This window comes from Nesoenas mayeri (genome assembly GCF_963082525.1).
Source record: "Nesoenas mayeri genome assembly, chromosome: Z".
NCBI classification, from domain to species: Eukaryota; Metazoa; Chordata; class Aves; order Columbiformes; family Columbidae; genus Nesoenas; species Nesoenas mayeri.
Genome location: NC_137542.1, coordinates 67,604,379 through 67,629,954, shown reverse-complemented (window position 1 = coordinate 67,629,954; position 25,576 = coordinate 67,604,379). Strand labels below are relative to the sequence as shown.

Here is a 25,576-nt window from a genome sequence, read left to right as displayed (position 1 = left end):
GTCCCACGAACATGCAGCAACAGGGCCAGGCCAGATGGCGAGGTGTGCCCACGGCAGGACCCGCGTGGGGGGGGGTCCCTCTGCTGTACTGGTGGGTGAGGAGCGGGGGGGCGATACCCGCACCATGCCCGTTCCCATGTGTGGTCCTGTTCCGACGGCTCCCCCAGCGTGCCCGTCCCGGTCCAGCCCGGTCCCCACCGCTCCAGCCCGGTCCCCACCGCTCCCACCGCTCCCCAGGCTCCCGCCGACTGAGGCGCATTTGCTCCCTCTGGCCGCCAGGGGGCAGTCGCGCTCCGCATTGCGAGGCCGCGGGCGCCGCTCTGGTCCCGCTCCATTCCCGGGCGCTGATTGGTGCGTGGTGCCTTGACAGCGCCACTTCCGGTGGCGGGGCCGTTCCCGCGTGGGCACCGAGCGGCGAGCGCACTCGGAACCGAGACCCCCCGGGACCCCCGGGACCCCCGGCCCCTGCGTCCCAGCCCGGTACCGGCGTCATGGAGTTCCCGGACACTCTCTTCCCCTCCTACTTCGGCGCCGGCCCGCTCCGGGAGGTGTGGGGCCCCGCTCCGGCCTCCGGTTGGGGCGAGCGCGGGCAGGTGCTGGAGGCTGGTCCCGGGCGCCGCCAGGTGAGGGCCCGGGTGGTCGGGCCGGGGGACCGCGGCGTGGGGCGGACAGGGGCCGCTCTCACCTCCCGCCTCCTCTCCGTGCAGTGTGGGACGGCGTTCGTGCCCCGCCGCGGGCGGACGGGCGAGAGCTGGGAACCCGCCGAGGCTGCCGCCGTGCCCGTGCTGCCTCCCAACGCCGGTGAGAGCTGCGGGGGCGGGAGGGGGGCGCACTGTCCCGGAGGCCGTCCCGTTTCACCTCCACACCTGCCCTGCGGCGCAGGAGCCCTGGCGGCTCTGCCGTGCTGGCACAGGGAGCTTTAGCCACTCTCCTCGGGAATGCTCACAGAGGAGGGAGCAGGGATGGACCAGCCGTTGCCGTGTGGGGCCGCCAGTGTTCTGGTATTTGTGCGGTGACAGCTGGTCCCTGCCTTCTCCCCACAGGCTGCTGGATCCCCATGCTCACACTGCAGGACATCCCCTGCCATGGCATTCTGCACAAGAAGCTCCGGGCAGGCAAGTTCAGAGCTGCCCTGGGCTTCACCAGACAGGTAGGGCTTGGGGTACCATGTCCCACAGAGGACCTGTAGGGATGACGTGGGATCCCTGCATGTCCTAACCCCTCCCTGTACTTCACACACAGCTGAGCCATTTCTTTGTGGATCACCCAGAAGATGTATTTGGCTCTCTGGGGCAGCTGCTGCACAAGAACTTCTTCTTGGGTGACTCCAGGCTGACGGTCAGTGTCTGTCTGGGGGTAACAATGGTATCCCCCACCCCTCTTCTTGCAGCTTCCAGCTCCAACCTCTGTCCCCTGTCCACCCCTCAGAGAAAAGCCCGGGACACCACCATCCGGATGACAGCCTTGATGAAGGATATTGAACGTCTGGAGGCCAGACGGTGAGTGTCCTCATGCCCCCTGCCCTGGAGAAAGCTGAGAGGGTTCCTGTTCTCTCTCCCCTCCGGACACTGGCTGTCTCACCACAGTGGCTGCACCCATGAGCACCTCGTTCCCCGCCTGCGCTGGTTCTCTCACATCTGTCGCGACTGGCTCTTTGAGGTGCCACTGGGAGTTCTGGGGGACTATGTGCATGAGGAGCTGCTACTGCAGTGTGCCGACCTGCTCTTCAATGACAGCCGTACTGGGGGGGCGCTAGCATGGCTGCCCCCTGAAGATGCAGGAGCATGCACAGGCCGGCTGGTGTACCCCGGAGGACAGGCCATGAACCACCTCTGTATCCTGCCCTGTGAGGTGTCCCTGGGGAGTGAAAGGGGGATCATGTTGCAGTGTCCTTAGCTAGCACCCCAGATTTCCAGGACGTGGTGCTGGAGGAGCTGCCCCGTGCCTGGGGCTCCCCGGCGCAGTTTGAGCTCAATGGGTGCATCCAGCAAGTAGCTGCTGCCCGAGTGGATGGGGAAGGTGAGCCAGCCCTGAGATCTGTGCCTCAGGTGGGACGAGGTGTGGGGTGGAGGGGGAGCAGGGGACCCCTGTGATGCTGCTATTTCACATGCCACCTCCTGTCCCCTTCCAGATTTTGTTGGCGTCCGCTCAGACTATCACTGTGGCGTTTGGAGGGTGCCAGGCAGGATAGGGGCAGCCCCCACCCCGCTGCAGGTCATCCGCACCAGCGTGCCTGCCTCCTGCCTCACCGTCAGGTAGGTGCTGGGGTAATGCATTTTGCAGGGAGCGGGCTCTGCTGTGCCTGCAGCCCTCTGTGCTGTGACAGGCACTCCAATCCCCACGGTGATGCTATGTTCCCTGTGCCACAGCCCTCACCTCCCTGGAGAGCTGTCTGTCTGCACCCAGAGTGGAGCCGTCTACCTCTGGAGCATCGAGACAGGGTGAGATGGGGCACTCAGGGATGGGAGGGTGCTCATGCACATCCCTAGCTCTTGGTGTTGGAGGAGTACCCAAGCGAGAGGGACAACTCTGCCCTACGCTGATGTGGTATTCTCCCCACAGGCTCCAGCGGCTCCGTCATGACCCCCAGACGATGTTTTTTCGGGATCATTCACCCTGGCGCTGGAGCGACTTCACTGCACACCCACGGGTGCTGAGCTGCGCTGACCGCACCGGCCTGCAGTGCCTGGATGCCCGGGTGAGCCTGGGAGGGTGGGCACGGGGACAGCGGTGGGTGGTGGAGAGGGTACCCCAACCCAGGGTGCTGACACCACCCCAATTTGCTGCTGCAGGCCCCTGAGAGATGCCACTTTGACTTGTTCAAGGTGGGCGAGGAAGCCGACTGCCAGCAGGGCGAGCGTGTCGTGCTGCCCATGTACCTGGGCAGGGCTCACCCCTCTCATCACCTCGTCACCACTCAGGTGAGTCTGACCACACGCCAGAGGCACAGCTGAGGGCTGGGGGGACACCCCGGCACGGCCTCCTCTCCAAGTGGCCATGGGGCAGGGGGATCATCCAGCTGAGGGGGGCTGCCACAGTATATCGAGGGGAGCCCTGCTGAACTGTGTTCCCCATCCTAGTTCTCCGTGTATGTGATGGATGAGCGGTTGCCGCTGGTACCCATGCTGAAGTGGGTGCACATGATGAAAGCCCCCCCTCTCTTTGCCCACCTGACACCAGGGGAGTCTGGGAGGAGCCATAAAGTTCTACTTGGTGCATCCAGCACCCAGGAACTGCTGCTGCTGCAATACCAAGGTGAGAGATGGGGCTTTGAGAGAACTGCAGGACTGGGTCTCCTCTGTGCCCCCTTTCCAGCCTCCTCAGTGCTGGCACAGGCTGCCACTACAGCTTTGGTGCTCACCAGACAATTTTTGATGTGTCCTTTTCCAGGGGGCAGCCAGTCAGCCTGCCAGCTGGTGGGGCCTCCACAGAAATTGCACAGCATCGCTGGCTGCCTGCAGCACCTGCCAACGCAGCTCCCACACCGCCACCACCTGCTCCAGCAGCGACTTGGTGCCCCGGCTGCTGGTGGGTACCCGCATCACTCTGGGGTGCAGGTCTGGCTAGGAGGGATGTGGGCTTGGAGGGAGGAGTGTAGCCTTTGCCATGCCCTGGGGTGGTGGTGGTTGAAAAAGCAAAGGCCTGAACAACCCTGTGTGCATGTAAGAGGTTAATGACCTGGAAAATTATATGAGGGGAGGGAGCCAGCAGTGAGTGTGCCCATGGTGAGGTGGAGGCAGCCCCCACTGCGGGCCAAGGCCCAGGAGGGGCCTCAGGGCTGGGACCCTGGTGGTAATGCCCCCCTATCCCCACAGGACTGGCTGCCACACTACAGGAGGACAGGCTGCAGGAGTCGTTGCTGGTTTTCCAGCTCTCCGAGGCTGGGGATGTCTTCTGCCAGAGACTGACCCACAAGATGGCACAGCCCCCTGTGCCCACCTCTGTGGATGAGACCGCAACAGCTCCCGGCTCTTCCCCTCTCTTTGAGGATCCAGCCAGCAGCTCACTGGGCTCGGGCAGTGAGGAAGAAGAAGAGAAAGAGGAAGAGCAAACCTTCTACTTGTCTGACTTGGAGGTGATTAGCAATGAGGAGGAGGAGGCTGCAGGCACACCAGCAGCTCCAGAGGAAGCTGAACTGCACCAGGAGCCCTGTGCCGGCCCACAGCCCTCTCTGTCAGTGCCCAGCCCGGGGGCAGTGCTGCGTTACCGCCGCTGGCTGAAGGCTCTTTTCAAGGTCTCTGGGGAGCCTCTCCGGCACTACTGGCTCCCCATCCTCAGCCAGAAGCGCCTCTTCATCCGCAAAGAGCTGCAAAGCCCAGTGGGCCCCACCACACTGCAAGGGCAGGTGCGCCAGCAGCTGTGTCAGGCCATGCGGGAAAAGGGACGCATCCAGCGCTGGAACATGCCAGACACCCTCACCCCTAGCCTGACACAGCACCCGGAGCTGGCAGAGGGGGCGGACACGCTGAGCACCCGTCTGACGGCAGCCTGGTCAGGAGACTGGGTCCAGTGGTGGGAGGAGAGGACGAGCTTCAGCATGGCGCAGAGGCGGCGGGCGCTGCGGGAGCGGCGGCGGCAGCAGAAGCAAGCCCGCAGCCGGCGCAGCCTTTCGGCCAGCTTCACCTCCTCTGTCACCTACCAGTCTGAGCTCTCGGAGCTGAGTGACGCAGCCCCCCTGCCACTCTCCCCCGGCCCTCCCCCTGTGCTGCCCCAGGAGGGCTCCCCGCTGCGCGGCAGCCCCCCGGCATCTCCAGCTCCCGACGAAGCCCTGCTCTCCTCGCAGAGCCTGCGCAGCCGCGGCATCCCCAAGGAGCGGCGGAAGACGCTGCGGGACTACCTGGCGGTGTGGGCCGAGAGCCCCACTGAGCCCCCAGAGTCCCCCGGGAGCCAGGCCAGCCAACTCTGCATCCCCTCCTCCCAGAGCCAGCACTGCATGCCTTCCTCCCAGAGCCAGCTCTCCTCCGCCTCCCAGCCGCGCCGCAAGCGCCCACGCATGGGCTTCTGAGCGCCCAATAAACCCGGCAAAGACCTGCTTCTGTCCCAGGGTCATTGCAGGGGGAGCAGGGCTGCGCTGCCATGCGTGGTCACGGCACCCACTCGCGGGGCTCCGCTCCGCAGAGGGCCCGGCGGTGTCGCCTGCGAGTCACGCGTGGGCGGGCCCTTTAAGGTGCTGGGGAAGGGGTGGGAGTGACAAGGGTGGGAGCCAATGGGGCGGCGGGGCGGGGCGTGGCGCGGCGGCCATGGCGGCGGTGCTGGCGCGGGGGCTGGCGCGTGGCTGGTTGGCGCGGCGCGCGGGGCAGGTGGGCGCGGGGCCACGCGTGGGGCGGGAGGGACGGGTCGGGGGGGAATGGCAGGATCTGCCGTGTGTTCCCTCTGCGCTGCGGTCGCCGCTGCTCCCGCTCCCGCCCGCGGGCAAAGTCCGCGGCGGGCGTGAGCGCCTGCGTGCGCACCCCCACGGCACGGGGCCTCGGAGCACCCGTGGGCATCCAGCCTCGTCCCCACGTGGACCTCTCTGACCCCCGTGTGCATTCCCGTGGTGCATCCTCGTCACCCCCACGGGCATCTCCCCCATCACCGCCATGTGCGTTGCCCCTGCGTGGCACCCCTGTATCCATCTCATCACACATCCTAGCACGCCTGTCCCCCTCGCATGCCTCTGCCACCTCAGCGTGCCAGTTCCCGGGTGGCCCAGGTCGTAAGGCCTCGTATGTCTCTGTCACAGCGGTGGGTGGCAGCGCCCGGCGGGCAGGACGGGGAGGTGGGCAAAGCGCAGCGGGCAGCGGCAGCCGGCGAGGAGGCGGGCGGGCAGCCCACCATCTTCAGCAAGATCATCGCCCGCAGTGTGCCTGCCACCATCCTCTATGAAGATGACAAGGTAGTGAGGACAGCAGGGCGCAGGGGACAATCGGGGGGGAGCACCCATGGGCACGTGGCTCACCTTATCCCCCTCCCCCCGGCAGTGCCTGGTTTTCCGCGACGTGGCCCCTCAAGCCCCCGTCCACTTCTTGGTGATCCCCAAGCGCCCCATCCCCCGGATCAGCCGTGTGGGTCCCCAGGACACTGAGGTGAGTCCAGGGTGGTCCCTGGGACACAAGCGGGGACACACATACAGAGGCTGCTGACTCTTGTGCCCCCCCTCTCCAGCTCCTGGGGCACTTGCTGGTGGTGGCAGCACGCACAGCCCAGGCAGAGGGTCTGGCTGATGGCTACCGCCTCGGTGAGTTGGTGTCCCCTGCCATGCCGTGGGGCAGGACCCTCGCTGGTGGCCCTGGGAGAGCAGGGCTGCGAGGGCTGGCCCAGTGTGGGGGTGGCCTGACCCTCCATCCTTCTCCTGGCAGTGATCAACGACGGGAAGCACGGCGCCCAATCTGTCTACCATCTGCATCTCCATGTGCTGGGAGGGCGGCAGCTGGGCTGGCCCCCTGGCTGAGCACCACCCCACAACCGCCGCCCCCCAATAAACATCTCCTTGGCGTTGGCTTCCGTGGATCTTTGTTGTGGCCAGCCTGGGACAGCAGTGGCTTTGAGTGTCACACAGCAGGGACACACCAGCAGGACTCGAGGCAGGGAGGCAGGTGGGACTTGGTGCCCTGCTTCTTGTGGAGGTGGCTGTGCTCCCCACATCACCGCCTTACCTGGGCTGGAGATCCTGTGGAGCCCCCCAGGTGGAGCAAGAGGTTTTTGGGGGGTGTCCACACCCCACAGGCAAAAGGCCCATGCTGGTGCTGGGGAGGGGGCGAACAGGCTGGGTGCTGAAAGGGTGTCCCCAAGTTGGGGTACATTCTGGGAGTGAGAGCAGCACCCAGCCCCAGTACCCCCATGTGTCCCCATCAAGTCCCTGCGTACCCTGCAAGCACCCCCCATACTGCTGCCAGAGCTCCATGCGGCATGCTGATGCTTCTTGGTGTTGCAAAAGCAAGCTAGTTGCACTAAATTGAACTAAACCTACTAATTGCGTGTTTACTGCTCCCCAGAGTGTCATCTCTGGGAGCTCCCATGTGGTTCATAAAGCTAAGGGCAGTGGCTACATGATGGGCATGCTGCCCCCTGCACACACATGCATGCCCCTGCACTGCTGTACACGGACGGCACTTGCCACACCGCCTGTGCATGCACTGCTGTGCCAAACTTGCTACATTGCACATTCTGACCCCCCTGTGTGTGCAAAACTCACTGCACTGCACACCCCAGGTCCTTTACACATTGCACTGTGTGCCCCAGCTCCCCATGGGTGCACTGCTGTGCAAAACACATCGCCCTGCCCACCGCCGACACCTTGCGCTTACACCACTGTGTAAATGTTACATTGCACACAGCAGACTCCACGAATGCACTGTAATGCAAAGTGCATTGCACTGCATGTCCCAGACCCCTTGTGCATGCACCACTGTGCGAAAGTGTTGCCCACACCAGACCACTGTGCCTGCATTGTGCCGCGCACCCCAGACTCCATGGGCGTGCACCACTGTGCAAAACACATTGTGCTGCACACCACATGCCACGCTGGGTGCACTGCACTGTGCCAAACACATTGCAGTGTGCGCCCCGGATGCTTGTTGTCTGCACCACTGTGAAAACATTGCATTGCACACAGCAGACCCCCATGAATGCACTACTATGAAAAACACATTGGCCTGTACATCCCAGCCCCCCTGTGCATGTACCACTGTGGAAAATTGTTGCACATGCCTGACCTCTGTGCCTGCATTGTTCTGCACACCCTAGGCCCCCTATGGAAAAGGGATTGTGTTGCACACTGCAGACCCCACTGTGTGTGAAAACCCCAGGCAGCGCTATGCACACAGCAGCGATCACACACGTTTATACACATGGACTGCCTGTACGTTGCCATGTCCACTCTGAGTGGGGTGCACACGCACTAGGGCTCACACGCACGCAGCCACGAGCACCAGGCCCCAGCCGTGCTCAGCAGCTGCTCACTCGCCAGCAGCGCGCAGCGCCTGCGCTCCCTGCCCCGTGCCTCCCGCTCCCACCGTGTGCCGGGCCACAGCCGGCCGCCGGGGCTATATTTAGCAGCGGGGGCCGGTGCTGGCGTGGCACACGGCCCACCTGGCACTGCTGGTGGGGCCGCCTGGGCCCTCGCCAGCCGCACAGGGGACCGCAGCCCGCCGTGGAGAATGGCGGCTCTGTTCAGCCTCCGGCTCGGTGGCGCTGGCGGCGGGGCTCCCCCGGGAGCAGCGTGGGGCTGTGGCAAAGCCTGGTTGCTTCGCCCCCCTCTACACACAGTAGAGCATAGGGAAGGTTTTTGGGGTGCAAATGAACCTTAAATCTGTTGGAAGCTGCTGCTTCCTGCTTCTCAAACCCACTCATGTCTCAGCATGGGCTGGGGCCACACTTGGACATGGGACAGCCCTGCGTCAGGACTGCGGACCCTGGGATCTCAAAGAGGGGCCAGGTATCCCCAGTGCAGCATCCCCCAGGGCTCTCCCCGAGCAGCCCTCCAGGGATGCCGTGCCCAGCAGAGGGCGAGCCCTGGCACGCGAGGTCAGGGGACAGACGCCTGTGAGTGTGTTTCCTCCGGTGCTGTGTTTATTTTGTCAGTCCCCAAGCAGCTTCAGGGCAGCACAGCGGTCACAGCCCCACAGGGCCAAGCCCCGGGGGAGAGGGTGGGTGGGGGCCAAGGGCTGTTTTCATTCCTCAGCCGAATACTATCACAAATGACGCAAGTTCCCAAAAGAGCAGGGCAGGGGGGCGGCGGGGGATGTGTCAGCCGGCAAGAAGCAGCCAGATGTGCTCCAGCAGCTCCAGGGCTGCTGCCCCACGGCAATATGGTCAGGGTGCAGCCCCACGGCAATGCCCTATGTGCAGCCCCAGAGTGGTTTGTCATACAGTGTGTTCACACCCCTGAGCTGGCATCACCAGGGTCCCTGTCCCACACTGTACCGCTGTGCCGTTGGTGTCCCCTGTGCTGCCCAGACAGGCTTTTGGCTGGCCTGGGGACAAGCCCACACATGTCTGGTGGGGAGGCAGGGGATGCTCATGGGAAGAAGCTGGGGTGTAAGCTGTGGCAGAGTGCCCAGGCTGCCATCTCCCCAGCAAGAGCTGGGGTATGGCTGCACCCCAGGGTCCAGCCCTGGGCCTGGGGCTGAGCCTGAGGGGCACAGTAAAGCAGCATTCACCCCAACATCCTCCCAGCACCTGAGCACCCAGCTCCAGTGGCAGCAGAACTGCTGCAACCCCAGCACGGGAGGGGGAGCCTTTGGCTGAGCCTGAGCTCTGGGGCACGTCTCTTCCTCTTCCCCGCAGCTGCGCAGCAGATGGGTTCGGACAAGCCCCTGCCTGGCATGGGGCCGAGCACCCGGAGGGAGGAGTGGTCCCCGCTGGGGGCCCCGGCTGGCTGAGGCCAAAGGGGCCAAGCACATCACCAGCCAGGAAAAACAAGAGGCCCCAACGCCGAGTGTGCCGTGCACACCGCAGAGGGCTGGAATAACAGCCCTAGCGCCCAAGCCCGCTGCCTGCTATCAAAGGGCCCTTCTTCTGCCAGGCTTCCGCAGGGACGGGAGCCGGGGGCCCGGTGAGGGCTGTTGGCGAGGGGAGCTCCTCCATGCCTGCCTGTGTCCAGCCAGGCGCCTCGGCCATCCCGCCCTGTCACCCCTGGCCAGTTCCTGGGGCAGATGGGTGCGACCCAGCCCCAGGCCAAAATAGCAGGGGGCATCATTTAGGTCAAGTCATGGGGAGCAGAATGTCCCCAGGTGCCTAGCACAGGCCATGTCCCTCCTGCTGCGCCAGTGGGGCTGAGCTGTCCCTGCCCGGGCACGGTGCCCACCTGTCCCCTCCCCAACACCATCCAGGCCATCCCTGCCCCCCAGATCATGCTCTTGAGCTCCGGCCAGGCCCAAGGCTCCTCCCTCCCCCGCCGGTGGCAGCTCCGAGACGCCACGGCAGCCGGGAGACACGGACCCGGGACGCTCGGAGCCAACCCGGGCCTGGACACGCCCATTTGCCACCGCCACGCCCCTCTCCACGCCCATTTGTCCCGGTCACGCCCTCTTCCCCTCGACACTCCAATCCTGCCGCATGGCCCCGCCCCCAAATGTACCCTAACCCCCCACCCTCCTTCAGGCTCTCCGCCAATGGGAGGTGCGCACACACCTAGCGCCACCAATGAGCTTGCGGCCACTGCCGGTGTTTACTGTCTCCATGGAGACGCAGCAGCCTCACCCTGCGCAGGCGCTATGGAGAGGGGAGCGCGGCGGCGGGGGCCCGAGACCCCCCGGGGGTGGGGCAGGGCGGGGCAGGGCAGGGCAGGGCCGGCGGCACCGGGGTGACATTAAGGGATGCAGGAGCTTGGGGTGATCCCTGAGGGGAACACTGCGGGGCAGGGGCCTGGGCGGGTTGGGGACACGGCCTAAAGAGCATTAAGGAGTCGGGGGGTCATTAGGAGATGGGGAGGTTGGGGGGCACGGCCTGGAGTGGGTCGTGCCTGTGGAGGATGATGTGGGGACTTGAGCCCAGGCAAGGGTTTGTGGAGGGTGCAGAGCCCCGGGAAGGGACACAGTGCAGGGAGGGCATTGGGAGGCATAACCTGGGCAGGGGACACTGGAGGGGGTGTTGCTGGGGGGGTGGGGCAAGGGAGCAGAGCAGAATTAGGGAGGGAGAGACTCCCGTGCAGCGCAGACCCAGCAGCAGGCCCTGCTTCTGCCCCACGAAGGGAGTAGAATACTTTGTCCCCCACCCTGGGGTGGGGTGACACTGTGGGGACTCAGGGTCCCCAGCCTCAGGCCCTGCTGATTCTGGTGGGGGCTGAGGACAGTGTGGTTAAGTGGGGGCTGAAGAATGTGCCCCACTGCCTTGCCTCAGAGACTATGTCCCGCCCCACAGGGTGGCTCTGACGGGCCACGTGCCTCCCATGCATGCTGGAGTGAGGCCACCATGCGTGGACAGGGGTGCCAGAACTGTCCTCCTGCCTGGGGTGTACATGGAGGAGCCCCTATTCTCCAGAGAGATGCCAACAGCCACAGACGAGGTGCCCCGGCAGATGTCATTGCCAATGACTGAGCTGCCCACCGAGACCCTGCCTGCCAAGCCCAACACGGTGCCACCTCCTGAGGCTGCGACAGATCCCAGTGAGGTCAAGCTGCCACCCTCCCCTGCAAAGCTGGGGACCTGCCCCAAGGAGGTGCCCTCGGTCATGGTGCCGGTGCAGCCTGTCTCCCTACAAACGCTGATGGAGCAGCCCAGACGGCCAGTGCCTCGAGGGAGCTGCTTGATCCGCAACTGGCAGGAGGAGGTGACCACCGGCTGGGGGACCATAAGGGGAAATGTCCCTCAAAACCCACCCCACCGCATCCCACCTGCTGATCTTGTGAAGGCCTCTGCTCTTAGGCAGCCCCCATCTCTTTAAATAGCTGCCCTTGGCCAAGCTGGAGCTTCCTGGACGACCTTGAGCTCAGCGGGATGGAAAAGGGATGAAATTCAATAGCACAAAAGGCAGAGAATCGGCAGCTTGCTGCTGGTTGTCACGGCCCATCATGGGGATGCAGGGACACCTGCTTGGGCAAACTATGCTGGGGGGACATGGGCCAAACTGTGCCACAGCCTGGACGCCCCACAGTTAGTTTGAGTGCCACAAGAGTGCTTGCCCAGCTGCAAGGGGAATTTTGGGCACTGAGGGGGTTGCGGGGGCTGTAGGAGCCTGTCTGACCCCTGGCAGGCAAGAGATCAGCCCTGGCCCCACACCAGGTTTCCTGCAGTGCCAGTTGGAAGGACCATCCCCCCATTTTTCAGTTCGTGCATCTGGGGCTGATCCCAAGGCTTGTGCTGGCCACCTGCCTGTGTGTCATGGACTTAGTTATGGAGCAGCACCCCCAGCTTGGGGATACTCAGCAGAAGGGGGTACTAACCCCAACCTCCCAAGCCAGCCGAGAGCCCCAGGGGACTGTTAAAAGCCTAAATGCCAGGAGCAGGTATGGGGCCCCACAGGGTGGGCTCCTGTCCCCTTCCTGCAGCCCCCACTGTCTGTCCCCAGAGAGCCACCAACCACCTGGATGCCATCCCAGAAGGCGAGCCAGCCAGCGAGGGCTTCACCTACCGGCATGGCCACCGCAGGCTGCTGGTCCACCAGCCTGTCTCCCAGCCCACCTACAGCACCACTACAAAGGACACCTACCGCCTGCCACACAGGGTCCTGATGCTGGGACGAGGTGAGGCTGAGCTCCCCACCCTTGAGCCACATGCCCCCAAAACCGCAGTGAGTGGGTCTCAGCTTCAGGGCTGATGGCACCTTTCCCCCTAGGGCTGCGAGAGGCCATGCTGGAGTCCACACTTTACCAGAAATTCAGGCAAGCCCGTGCCCTGATGTGCTACCCACCCCTGGAGCCATACCCTGAAATGTGGACCCTGCTGTGGATGCCTGCCCAGGGCATGGGGGACCCCAGAGCTGAGGGGTACAGCATCTGTTCTGCCAGCAGGAAGGAGTTCCTGGAGAAGATCTTTCCCCAACAGGTGCCCATGGAGTCAGACTCCACCACGCTCCAGGACCAGCAGGCTAGGGACTACCAGGCCAGAAGGGAGCCCACTAGCCAGGTACGGGCAGGGAACAGCCCCCCCACCCCACCCCAGCTTGTGGCACGAGACTGCTGTGTCCTCCCTGGGCATGCTGTCCCCCCTGTCCACTGTCACATCATTTCTACCTGCAGCCCCACAACTACTATGTGGATGAGCCCTACAGCTTCTGGGTGGACAAATATCCTGTGAGTCCTCCCTGGCACCCTGCCCTGTCAGCAGCTGGGGGACGTGGCTGCTGAGAGACCTCTCCACTTCCCTGCCCTCCAGGGTATCGATGGCATCAGCTGCAAGAGTCAGCGCTTTCGCAGGACCTCAGTCTTCTCCAGCCACCTCACTGAGGACCTCCACCAGTTCCCACGCTATGCCCCACTGAAGGTCCAGCTCAGGCCCAACAAGAAATAAAGACCTAGGCGGGGTCCAGGTGGCCCCAGAATCGTTGCCACACTGGAGTTGTCCTCAGGCTGGGTGTCTTGGGGGGAGCAGCGTGTCCCTGGCACACTGATCTCCATGAGGCCATGCAGTGCAGGTGTGGGGACACCCCCCAGCCCCTCTGCAAGTCACTCCTGCCCCAAAATACACTAATGCTGCAAGCCTTCCTCCTTGAGCACAGAAGGGAGAGCTCCTGGGATGTGTCCCGGCACCCACAGCAGATGACACGCAGCCCCGGTCCCTGAGCACAGGTGGGTTCCAGTAAGAGGCGGCGGTGGTGGCAGGGCCAGAACATGAGCTCAGAGGAACGCACTGCAGCCCTCATGCCAAAGCAAACCCCGTCGCGGCAGCTCTGCCTTCCCAGCACCGCCCTGAGCCCTCGCCAGCTGCTGCAGCCACCCTGCACCCCCACCCCTCATTTCAGCTGCACCCCAGGGTACGATGCTCTGGAAGACCACCACAGCCCAGGCTGAGCTCTGTGTTGGGGTTCCCTCCCGTTCCCCCAGGCCACTTGGGACTCCAGGGCAGAGTGAAGCAGAGGCTGAAGGATGGACGAGTTTGGGGGAGTTTGTATTTCAACAAAATAGTTTGCAGCGACTCCTATATTTACACCTGGGAGAGGGGAAGTATTTACATGACCTGGTGGGGATATATACAGGAAAGGGGGAGACCGGGGCTGGGGGGAGCCGCAGCATTGAAGCCTGCCCTGGCCAAGGGGTCAGTCCTGGCAGAAGTCCCCAGTTCCCCAACCCCCAGGAGAGGGGGCAATGGGGGAACAAATTCTGCCAGGGACCAGGTATTGAAAAGAGACGGCAAAATGCCCTGTGGGGCAGCCAGGCCCCAGGAGCAGCTCAGAGCCAGCTGAGCCGCGGGGGAAAGGATGGGGTGGGGGCTGGATCCCAGAGGGTAGGGGGTTATGGGGTCCTCCCTGGGCTGGCTCGGGGCCGGCTCCCCTCCTCCAGCAGAGGCTGTGTGGGGAGCTGGGCTTTGCTGGTGCCAATGGAGGGCGGCAGGTGTTGCCATGGCTGCTGGCCCCCCGTGCCTGAGCCCTGCTGAAGCAGGTGGGCTGTGGTTGTGGTAGGGGGCTGCAGTGATGGGGGGGAGGTTCCTGTGCATCCCAGGGGTCCAGGCATGGGGAAGCATTGGTGACCCCATCAGGGCTGCAGGCTCCAACACTGCCACCATGCTCAGATGACTTTGGGGTCTTTCCTCTCACCCAGCAGCCAGTATGTCCGCATCTTCCCCTTACCCTGAGGGGCAGAGGAGGCAGTGAGACCCTCCTCACATCAGTGCTGTTCCTTGGGTGCCATCCCCAGCAATAAGGAGGATGAGGTGTCTCAGCCCCAACCCAGCAACCCATCACACACCCCAGCAATCGGGAAGGGCTAGCACCCCACCAGGGTCCCCATGCCCTCACCTTCATCTCCACATCCCCACGCAGCTCCAGCTCAAAGCAGCCAAACTCATCCAGGACTTCCTTGGTGGTGGACGAGACATGGATCTTCAAGGCTGGGTGGCACAAAGGGGCAAAAGGGACATGGCTGGGTCCAGGAGCAGGGCATGACCCGTGGCACCAGAGCCCAGCTACCAGCCCCATGGCTCACCCTGGCCATTGGACTCCATGCGGGATGCGGTGTTCACCGTGTCCCCAAACAGGCAGTATCGTGGCATCTTCAGACCCACAACTCCGGCGCACACAGGACCTGCAAGCAGAGAGATGCCCGGGGCTGCTGCAGGGTGGGTGGGCGAGCAACCCCCAATCCTTGGTGCTGGCTGGCAGGGCGGCTCACCCGTGTGTATGCCGATGCGCAGGTGGAGCTGGTCATTAGGCCGGTGCCGGATCTTGAAGGTTTTGACAGCCTCGAGCAGGGCGAGAGCCATGCGGACAATCTCACGGGCATGCAGCTTCCCGTTGCGCACCGGCAGCCCTGACACCACCATGTAGGCATCCCCGATGGTCTCCACCTGGGGGGTCAGGGGGAGTGCGTGCATTCTGGGGTCCCTGCTGCCCACCTCATTTTGGGGGCCTGTGCTTGCTCACCCCTGCTCACCTTGTAAACATCAAAGTTATCAATGATGGCATCAAAACAAGTGTAGAGATCGTTCAGCAGCGTCACAACCTGGATGAAGCAAGGGTGCATGTGGGTTTGGGAGCATGCATGTCCTCCCAGCCCTAGTGATGGCACTGCCAGGGTATGAACCTCCCCATCAACCCCAGGCGGGGGCTGCCCCCAAGGTCTGCTCTCACCTGCATGGGGGTGCTCTCTGCCGAGAGGGCAGTGAAGCCCACAATGTCGCTGAAGTAGATGGTGACACTGTCGAAAGCCTCAGCCCGCACTGTCTCCCCACGCTTCAGCTGCTCCGCCACGGAGCTGGTGAGGACAAGGGGGAGAGCAGTGGGCTCCCATTCCAGTTCCCCTGGTCCCACTTACCCCTTGCTTTACACCAGTGGGGATGGCCAGCAAGGGACCCCATGCTTGCATAGCAGCAAGTCCATGCTGACCCTATGCCAACCCACTCTCCCGCTCTCACTGGGGCAGAATCTGGTAGAGGAGGTTCTCCGCCTTGCGCTTCTCCTCCAGGTAGGCCTGCGTCCGCTCCTCCACCAGCTTCTCCAGGTTGTTGGCATACTGCTCCATGCGTGACAGCAGGTTGTCCAGGATGCTGGTGCTGCCCTCCCTGCCGAGGTGCAGGCAGCTGGCACCGCGGGAAGAGGTGCCTCCCAACCACTGCCCCCATGGCTGTCCCTGCTCCCACCCAGGGCCACTTTTCCCGCTCATCAGCCACCCACTTGTTGAATCTACGGATGAAGATCTTGATCTGGCTGAAGTCGGGGCGCTCAGCTGGCTCCTGTGCCCAGCAGCGCTCCATCAGCACGGCCAGCTCTTCACTGTGCACCCCAGTGTCGATGGAGGGGCGGAAGAAGGGCTTCTGACTGTTACGCACCTTCTGCACAATCTCTGCCAGAGAGTGGCCGATGGTGAGCACTGGACCTCCTCAGTGGGGACAGGACCACCCCACACTTGCCCACCACCCTCACCTTTGGGGCTCAGGTCCATGCCCTCAATGTAGAAGGGACCATTGCGGAGGGCAACCTCCTGCACGATGATGCCGAAGCTGTAGACATCGGCTTTCTGCATGCCCGGGGTGGGCAGGCGTCCCTTCTGCAGCAGCTCTGGGGCTGTCCATAGCTTCTCTGGTGGGACACAGCCATGGTGTGGTGAGACAGGGCCACCCCATCCCGCTGGTCCCCCTGAGCAGGCACTCACTGGCGTAGAGGGCATGTGTGTCCTCGCCGTCGCAGGGTGTGCGGAAGCTGGCCAGCCCATAGTCGGTGATCTTCAGCACGAAGCGGCTGTCCACCACGCAGTTGGATGACTTAAGGCTGCCATGGTGGCCAATGATGCTGTTGTGCAGGAAGGCCATTCCCTGGGACAGACAGACATGGTGAAGCTGGCATCCCTTACACACTCCCACGCAGCCCCTGATGCCCCTTGCTTGGGTACCTTGACGATATCATTGATGAGGGAGTAGCGAAACATCCAGTCCAGGTTGATGCTCTCATTCTCCAGGACGTCCTGTGGCAGCACATTGAATGGACCCCACCAAGCACCCACGGGATGGTGGCACTGGTACCAGCCTCACCAAGCACCCAGTTGCGTGGGGGGTCTATGCAACATCCACCCCCTCCTCTCCACCAGCCTCTGATGCCCCTCTGGGCAGCTCTGCTGCAGGTCTTGTGGGACCTTGGTAGCCACAAGCATCTACAGCCCTGTCCTCAATGCCCAGCCTAGCCAAACCACCTGTAGTGTATAAGTATCACCCGCCCCCGGTGCCCTCCCACCTCCTACCTGCAGGCTGCCCCGTGGGCAGTACTCAGTGATGATGCAGATGTTTGGGGGGTCAATGCATGCCCCGATGAAGCGGGTCAGGTGGTTGAACTGGATGTCCCGCATCTGGACGTGGAAGCAGAGCTGAGACATGCTTGAGGTCGGACATGCTCCCACCAGCCTTCCTGCCACGGCCAAGACCAACCCTGCATCCCCAAGCAGGGTGCGCACCCCACCTCAGCCCTCAAACCTACGTGTTTCAGCTCGAAGAGCACCTGCCGTGTCAGCTCAATGCGCTTCTTGTTGATGTGCTTGATGGCCACCACGTTGCCCTGGGGCATCAGGGAGAGGGAAGAGGTCAGTGCCCACTGGGTGGATTTGGGGAGGGGAGGAAGGTGCCAGCATCCCATAGGGTGGGAGTGCAGCCAAGGAGGAGCATCCCAACTGGGGTTTTGAGGGGAGAGCTCAGTTTGCCACCTGCTAAACTGACCTTGAAGTGGCCGGTATTGGCGAAGATCTGGTACTTGCCATGGGTGGTCATCAGGGAGCCATAGCTGGAGCCACGCTACAGAGAAAGAGGGGGTTAAGGATGTGGACCCCAGGACAGGAGGTGACAGGCACCAATGGAGAAGGGCAGGGACACCTAGGGGTGTGCAGAAGATGGTGCAGGACCAGCTTTGAAGGGTCAGGACAAGCTCTGCATGCTCTGTAGGAAGGGTGAAGTCTATAGGATGAAATATGGTGTACTACGGGGGATGTTGGGGAGTATAGGGGATGGATGAGGTGTGGCTGTATAGGGAATGGAGACACGTAGGGGTCATGGTGCTCTGTGGGGATACAGACCTATGCATGGGATGGATCAAGCGTGACTCTGCAGTGGATGGGGGGTCATGTAGGGGATGGATGAAGTGTGGCTCTGTAGGGGATGGACAGCTGTGTAGGAAGGGAGGGCTCTGTAAGGGATAGATGCAATGGGGCTATGGCTCTGCAGGGGGTAGACGCAATGGGGCTGCAGCTCTGTAGGGGATGGATGCAATGAGGCTGCAGCTCTGTAGGAGACAGATGACCATATAGAGGATCAACTAGGGAGGAGTGTCATGCAGGGAGGGCAGCACAGGAGCAGGAGGTGGCTGGTGACCCAGGACTGGCAGCTCTCACCAGGGACAGGGTGAGCCGGCTACCCGCTGCCTTGTGGTACCGCTCAGGGCTTCCAAATTGCAGCTCATCCCAGCGGATCCTCCAGAGCATGCTGGCAAGCTCCTTCTCCAGCATCAGCTTCCTGGGGGGAACATGAGGGTCAGGCCCCTGTACTCTACTCCCTCCCACGCCCTGCCAGGCTGAGGGGCACCCAGTGCCCAAGCAGAGGCTCCCTCAGCCCTGACACACCTGAAGATGAGGAAGCTGGAGATGCCAAACATGACGAAGGTGAGGCCAGTGCCCAAAGCCACGATGGCCAACATGGAGAGGGGAGCTGCAGGCAGGAGAGGGTGTCAGCATGGCCTGGCTGGCCACGGGTGTCAGGTTCCCATGGCTCCACAAGGAACGGTGCTATGGACCAAGGGATGGAGTGATCTCATTTACCCACTTTTATCACAGGAGGGGTCATCCACGTCGAAGACGCAGGGTGGGTTGTCCAAGGGGGGAGCCCCCTTCACCCAGGGAATGGGTCGTCCGAGCCAGTGGATCTGCTTCTCCACACCTGAGTAGTGTCCCACCACCTACAGCAGAGAGAGCTAAGGCCCCCCCAACCCCAGCAACCCGTCCCACAGCCCCAGTTGTCGGCAGCATCCCAGTGCCGGCTCCCACCTCATACTGCCCACTCTTGAGGTCACCCATGGCCCACAGGTTGAAGTCAGTGTCCCGGTCATTGTTGCTGTCCATGCTCACCAGCCCTGTCACGCCTGCAGGAGAAGTGAGACCCGGGTGGGATGGGGACCAGGTCTCACTGCCCCCGTGGCACCCCCAGCTCAGCTGCCCCTCTCCCACCATTACCCTGGAACTTGCGATCCCGCATCTTCTCGATGATGTGGGTGGCATTTTTCTTGGAGCCGCCCTCCCGCAGGGTCTCGTTCAGCACCATGGCGTACAGCAGCATCCCATCATAGAAACATCCCGCCACCAGGTTCATCTGCAGCGGCAAACTTCAGCTCACCTGAGGTCATGTGCACAGGGGTACCCCAGCCCCAGAACCCCCACACTAGGGCCACACAGGTACCCCAGCCCCAGAACCCCCACGGTGGGGACATGCGCTGACCCTGTCGGGTTGACAGTGCCCATGGCTGTTCCCACCAGCAACAGCACCTCTGGTGTTGCCTGTGGCCATGTCCCACCCTCTGCATACTGGTGAGGTGCCACAGCCCAATGTGGAGGGTCCCCAGTGCCCCATCATGCAGGGAGATTCACTCACCAGGGAGTAGTTGAGCTGCACCCCAAATTTCTGCTTAGCTCGCAGAATGAGCTGGGTTTGGAAGTGCTGGTACTCAGGATTTTGGGGCTCATAGTAGGTGATCACCAGCACCATCTGCAAGCAAGCACAGCACCCTGGTTCACACACTGGGACCAGGCTGGGGAAGTCCCTGTCCCCATCCACAGGCAGGGGGCACAGCTCACCTGGAAAGCCTCACGCAGCCCCGAGTCCTGGCCTGGGCTTTGCTGCCAGGGCTTGAAGGGGTCATGGGCAGATTCACCCCGCAGGCTCTCCCCAAAGACATCCAGGTAGAAGAAGACGTAGTCACCATTGGTGAGGTTCTCCCTCTGAGCCAGCTGCATGATCTGCCGCAACATCTCCGGCGGCCCACAGAGATATACCACTGTCGGTGAGATGCATGGCATTAGTGGAGCAATGCCACCCCACCCCACACAGGGGACCCCCCCTCAGCCGTGGGGTGGGATCCTTTTCATTGGGATGATGAGGCAGAGCAATCCCAGGGGCACACTCAGTGGCAAGGAGAGGATGGCGCATTCAGATAGGGCAGCACTTGGCTCATTGCCTTCTCATGCCACGTGCCCCATGGCCACAGAGATAACTCAGCCCCACCACCCTCACTGACCCACTCTTGCCTCATCAGCCACCTTGGGCTGAAGGGGGAAAGGAGAAAAGGGGAACCCTTGCTCCAAAATATGAGGCAGACACCCCATGTGCAGACCCCTCACACACTGCTCCAGCGAAAGCCACTCCCCAGGGATGCCACCCCCAGCATCAGCTCCTTGTCTGCTCCTCACCAGACCCAGCCAGAGGACTGAGGGACTGGGAGAGGTGTCAGGGCCGTGTGCTGGAGGACCCTGGGGAGCCCAGGCTGGAACACGGGACAAACCCATGTTTGGGTTCGTGGCTGGCTGGCCGCGCGGCAGGAATGTGCAGGTTCCCGGATTCCAGCACCTTCGGCGGCTGACGGCGCTAATTGGAAACAGAGCATCTCACTGGTGTGACCCATACGGCAAGGGGGTGCCCGGGCCCCGGCTGACCGCCCCTTGAGCCCCCACCTGCTGCTGGAGGCTCAGCAAGCCCCCATGGGATGCCCACCCAGGTGCCACATGGGGACAGTGCGGAGCTGGCACAGGGCACCACAGGCTGTGGGGACAGGCACCCAAGAGTGTCTGAAACCCCCCCGAGCAGGGGCCCTCCTAGCCCTTGCTGAGGATCCTGCCACTGCCTCCTCCCTCCCCCCGGAAAACCAGGGCCCCTGCTCCAGCCAGCCTGGCTGGAAACCCAGGATTGAGCAACGCAATGGAGGAGGCGGCGGCGGCGGGCGCTGGAGGAATGTCACGCTCGGGCGCTGGCCCCTGGCCCCGGCACACAGCCCTGCTGCATGGGGCCCAGCGCCCCAGCACGATCCAGAGCACAGGGAGGGCTGGGGCCAGCATGGAAGCCCCGTGCCCTGGGATGGGGTCCCTGCGCTGCAGGATGGGGTCCCTGCGTCCTAGCATGAGGTCCCTGCTGATGGTGGGCTCCTGGCGGTGCAGACAGGAGGGGTGGCAAGAGATCACTTGCAGGGGCAGTGAGAGAGCCCATGGGTGGGAGAAAAAACCCAGTATAGCCACCCTGGGCATGGGGAACTGACAGCAATATGAAGAGCTGCTCCTGGGCAAGGAGGAGAAGGAACGCGCAGCAGCTTGGGCTATGCAAGAGCAAAAGCTCATTTCAGAGTCTGAAATGGTTTCCCTCTGAGTGCTGCAATGCCTCAAAAAACACTCTCGGCTTCCCCACTTTGCTGGTCCCGCATCCAGAAAGGTGCTCTCTCCCACTCCCCAAATCGCTCTGCTCGGATGGGTAACCCAGCATCTCCCTGGCATGCAGACACCGAGGGTCCCCCCGTGGGGACACAGCATGGGACTGACCATCCCTATTCCAGCGCAGGCGCCAGGAAAAGGCAGACCACGACACCGCGCAAGCTGGGGAACCACAACAGCTGGTGGCAGATGGTGGGACACCCCAGGCAGGCGGCCCCCATGGTGGCGGCAGCAAAAGCCTGCCTGGTCAAAGGCCACCGAGCAAGGGGATCGATGGCGCCTGGATGGCTCCCTGGGGACAGGATGCAGGAGCCATGCAGAAGGGAAGGGTCAACACTCTCCGTGACGCTGGCAGCTGCCTCCAGCTGGCAGCCTCCTGCCTGGCCAGCAGCATCCCCGCCTGCTCATGCATCCCCTTATGCACCCCCCCGGGACCGGCAAATAGCCAAAGGCAGCCTCAGCATGACTGAGGACAAGGGGAATATGGTTCTGCAAGGCTGGGGTGCATGCAGCCCCAGGCATTTATTTAGGGGTTGCCTCTGAAGCAGGAGGCAAAGTTTATAGCCCCAGAGGATGGGCAGAGCTCAAGCACACAGGCGGGGTGGCAGAATACTGCTTGACTCCTGCATGATGGAAGAAAATCTTAAAGTGAGGGAAAATCATGGTTTTGGGCAGCACATCATCACAAATCCCAGTTTCGGCCAGCCTCACCACTGCAGTGTGGAGTCCCCCAGCCAAGCAGCCATCCCATGCCCAGGGGGATCGTGAGGATGAGGACCAAATGCACACCCCTTCTGGCGGGAGCACCTGGCCATCTCCCCAGGCAGGGGACCTGGGCTTCACAGGCAGATGCTCTGGTAATTCCCTCAACCACAGCTCTAATTATATCAGTGCTTTTGCAAGTGGCAGGAGAGACATGGGCCCCTGCACGTCGCCCAGACACCAGCAAGAGGGGCAATGGTAAGTGCAAGGTGGACATACATTGTACAGGGTGATGCACACACATGACCCTGTGCCCACTCTTTAGAGCAGAAAATGTCTGGAATCGGCAGCTTTGGGGGCACAAAGTGGGGCAGAGCAGCAGCTTTTCCCAGGGAAGTTTCACCAGACTCCTGACCACCACCTGGGAGAAGGAATGTGATGCCAAGAGGGATAACATGGGTGTCATCGCAGGGCATGGACATGGATTTAGCTGTGCCCAAAGCTTCTGCTTCCCTCTGCATGCCATGCCACGCAGGGGTGGACATCCCTGCGGCATCCTTGCAGAGTCCTCACTCTCTGCCCCACACTCCCCCCAGCTTAGGAAAATATGGAATACCAGCATCGCAGCCCTGAGCACCCACCTCTGTACGGGTTGTCACTCAGCCCCACACCCTGGCCCCATCTCTAGGCTGTGGCCAGAGGAGCCCAGACACCCCCACATTTCTGGCTCAGAGGGCTCCCAGGTCTCTGCCCATTCCTGGCCTCCTCCTGTAGCAGCCACGACTCCCTGCCTTGCACCAGGAGAGATCAATTCCCACCGGGGTGATTTATGGCACCAAGCCGGAAACATTGATGGCAATCACTGATTTTAGCCTTCTTCCCTGCATGGTCCTTTGCCCCCGTCCCAAACAAAGCTCCACAGCCCACGCCTGGCGACAGCGCACACAGGGAACGTCCATCCTAGCCCCTCAGCCAAGCAAACAAGGGCAGGCACAAGCTGCTCAGTTCCCGTTCATGGGATGACCAGCCCTACAGACCCAGCCCCATGGACCCAGTCCTGGGACAACCCAGTCCAGCACCCCAAAGCACCCCAGCCACATGCCCCCAGCCTGGTCCTACGCAGCCTCAGCCATGCCTCCCACTGGCCCATCTGGCTCCACTTGTCCCGGCTCAATGTCCTTCTTAATGACACAGCATCTCAGCATCCATTAAGAAGCATCACGGAGCTGCTGGCTCCGGGATCAATACACCCCGCTCATCAATAATGGAAGAGCATCAGGCTGCCCTTGCTCTCCAGCTGCCTCTGTAAGCCCCTCCATTTCCTCCCGCTCCCGATATAGCTGCTCTCCTGGGCTGCTTACAAGGCATCAAATTGATTTATCCGTCCATCAGCAGGGTGGAGACGTCCCCAGCTCCATACTCAGGGTGCAGTGGGGACACGCACAGTCCGGGCACCCAGGTGTCAGGCTGGGGGGCTCTGCCCAAGCATGGCACAGCTGTCTCAGCATGTTGACATCAGGCTGCTCTGGGCACATAACCACGGCCGGCACTGCCCTTCAGACAGCCACGTCCACACTGTCCCCGCAGCCTCCAAGGAGGTGGCTGAGTCCCACCTGTCCCTGGGGATGTCCTGATCCTGCTAACGCAGAAAGCAGGGTGGCCCCAGTGCCCCTCACACCATGAATCCCACCAAGGTGAGGTTCTGCTCCAGCTCTCCCCCAGCACAAGGTGACTGGACTTGAGGGGAGGGAAGGAGATCCCATGGTCCCCCAGCCCTGCCTTGGACCCTCGCATTGGCACTGGAGGTGGTCCAGGGGTCCTTGGTCCTGCCTTGTCCCCTGTGCACACACCTCCCCGTGCAGGCCTCTCTGCTCTCCCACTGCTCTCTGTGCCCCACACAGGTCCTCAGGTCCTACTGAGCCCCCAGCCCCTCCCTGTGCCCCACACAGGTCCGACTATGCTGCTGGCCCCTTGCCATGCCCCACACAGGTCTCACTCTGCCCACCCTCTGCTGCACCTCACATGGGTCCCACTGTGCCCTAGGTCCCTTGCTGTGCCCCACATGGGTCCCACTGTGTCCTTGGCCCATCACTGTACCCCACACTGTACCTCCCCCTGTCCTCAGACCTTCACAGTGCCGCACAAAGGTGCCACTGTCTCCTTGGCCTGTTGCTCTGCCCGACACGGATACCACAGTGTTCTTGTCCCCTTGCTGTGCCCCACATGAATCTCCGTGGCCCCCTAGCCCCTTGCTGTGCCCCAGATAGGTCCCATGGCCCCCCTGACTCCTTGCTGTGCCCCACATGGGTCACACTGTGCTCCCTGACCCTCACTTTATCCTACACATGTCTCACTGTGTCCCTGTCCCCTCACTGCATCCCACACAGAGACCACTGCACCCCTAGCTCATTGCTGTACTCGACATGTGCCCCACTGCATCCTTGGCCCCTTGCTGTGCCCCATATTGGTCTCTCTGCACCTTCAACCCTTTGCTGTATGCTATATGCGCTTCACAGCACCCCTGTCCCCCTATTGCACCCCAAGCATGTACCACTGCACCCCCAGCCCCTTGCTGTACCCTGTGCATGTCCCATTGATCCTCTGTCTCCCTGCTTGTCCTCACAGAGGCCCCAGCGCACCCCTGTCCCTTCACTGTGCCCCGCACGGATGCCACCTCATCCTCAGCCCCTCGCTGAACCCCACGGAGGATTTTCTCTCCTCCTCTCCCTGAGCCCTGCGCGGTTCCCCCGCGGGGAGCCCCTCCACCGCCCCCCCCTTCCCCTGGAGCTCAGCCCTGCCCTGTGCAGGGTTCCCCCACGCCCTCCCCCTCCCCCCACGCCGCGCAGCCCCACGCACCGCGCCCGTTGGCTTTGATGAAGTGCACGGCCGTGTCGGGGCCGCCCTCGTCGGGGGAATAGATGTGGTGGCGCACGGTGAGGTTGCTGCCGTCCTGCAGCTCCTGGTAGACACCCTCGACGGTGAAGTAATAGGGTCGGTCGTCGGTCTTGCGGTCCACATAGAGAAGTACGGCGCGGCTGCTCCAGTTGAAGTGGGCATGGAGGTGGGAGACGAAGGCACCCAGTTTAGGGGCCGAGGGCCCGGTACGCACCGTCGTGCTGTAATGCTCCCGTTTGCGGCTGAAACCGGCTGCCACTGCCCCGCCGGTGATGAGCGGCAGCCGCCAGTGCGAGGCGAAGCGCCCCACGGAAGCGGCTGGGTAAACGCAGCCCGGCCCGAAAAGGACGTCGGGGTCGTGGTAGAGCTTCAGGTCCACGGCGTTGAGCGGTGCCACGTACTCGGAGCAAGCGCCCTCCAGCTCCGAGCTCATGAACTCGACGCGCACCGAGAAGGGCCGCGGCAAAAGTGGCGGTTCGCCCCGCTCCAGCGCTTCCAGCGCCAGGCTCAGCGCCGGCCCCACGCGTGGCCAAGCCCACGCGTAGCTCACGTTGCGCTCCGGCAGTACCACTGCCACCGTCAAGTTGGCGACCGCCCCGTCGGGGGTCACCGCCCGCCGCCCCCCTCCCGCCGCTGCCGCCGCCGGCACCAGCAGCGCCGCCGGCAGCAGCAGCAGCCCCAGCAGCGGCAGCCGCGGAGCCATGGGCCGCGCTGGCTCCTCCGCCCCGGCCGCCGCCCGCGGCTCCTGCGCCCCGCCGCGCCCCCGCCCCGGCCGCCTGCGCCCTCCCCCGGGCGGCACCGCCCCGGGCCGGCCAGCGCCCTCTGCCGCCGCTGCCTCTCGGCCGGACCGCACGGGGATGGGCGGCACCGACGGGCGCGGGGGGGGCGGTATCCCCAGAGAGGGGGCTAGCGGGATAAGGAGCAGTGCACTCGTTCTGGATGGCCCCGGTGGGAGTGTGAGG

General features: G+C 63.1%; 3 protein-coding genes across 3 annotated transcripts; 2 read left to right on the top strand and 1 right to left on the bottom strand.

Annotated features, from left to right (window-relative positions):
* Positions 1-491: 491 nt before the first annotated feature.
* Positions 492-5,005, top strand: TAF1C (TATA-box binding protein associated factor, RNA polymerase I subunit C; the record flags this gene model as incomplete). Its single annotated transcript, XM_080362903.1, has 14 exons — positions 492-623; positions 708-801; positions 1,044-1,150; positions 1,243-1,338; positions 1,429-1,499; positions 1,587-1,834; positions 1,909-2,019; positions 2,132-2,255; positions 2,370-2,441; positions 2,563-2,698; positions 2,793-2,921; positions 3,081-3,255; positions 3,391-3,528; positions 3,816-5,005. The coding sequence occupies 14 exons, from the start codon at positions 492-494 to the stop codon at positions 5,003-5,005; spliced, it is 2,823 nt and encodes a 940-aa protein (XP_080219029.1).
* Positions 5,006-5,240: 235 nt separating this feature from the next.
* HINT2 (histidine triad nucleotide binding protein 2) lies at positions 5,241-6,430 on the top strand (the record flags this gene model as incomplete). The annotated part of the gene is made up of 5 exons (XM_080362797.1): positions 5,241-5,300; positions 5,723-5,875; positions 5,961-6,065; positions 6,145-6,217; positions 6,339-6,430. 5 exons carry the CDS (start codon positions 5,241-5,243, stop codon positions 6,428-6,430), a joined length of 483 nt encoding a protein of 160 aa, XP_080218923.1.
* A 7,714-nt stretch (positions 6,431-14,144) lies between these two features.
* On the bottom strand, positions 14,145-25,317 carry NPR2 (natriuretic peptide receptor 2; the record flags this gene model as incomplete). The annotated part of the gene is made up of 22 exons (XM_080362670.1): positions 14,145-14,207; positions 14,375-14,466; positions 14,562-14,660; positions 14,748-14,922; positions 15,009-15,077; positions 15,206-15,329; positions 15,490-15,636; positions 15,749-15,917; positions 15,998-16,153; positions 16,227-16,386; positions 16,464-16,535; positions 16,809-16,913; positions 17,042-17,119; positions 17,278-17,352; positions 17,946-18,066; positions 18,174-18,258; positions 18,373-18,505; positions 18,594-18,688; positions 18,780-18,915; positions 19,195-19,308; positions 19,398-19,597; positions 24,576-25,317. The coding sequence occupies 22 exons, from the start codon at positions 25,315-25,317 to the stop codon at positions 14,145-14,147; spliced, it is 3,210 nt and encodes a 1,069-aa protein (XP_080218796.1).
* Between the last annotated feature and the right edge of the window lie 259 nt (positions 25,318-25,576).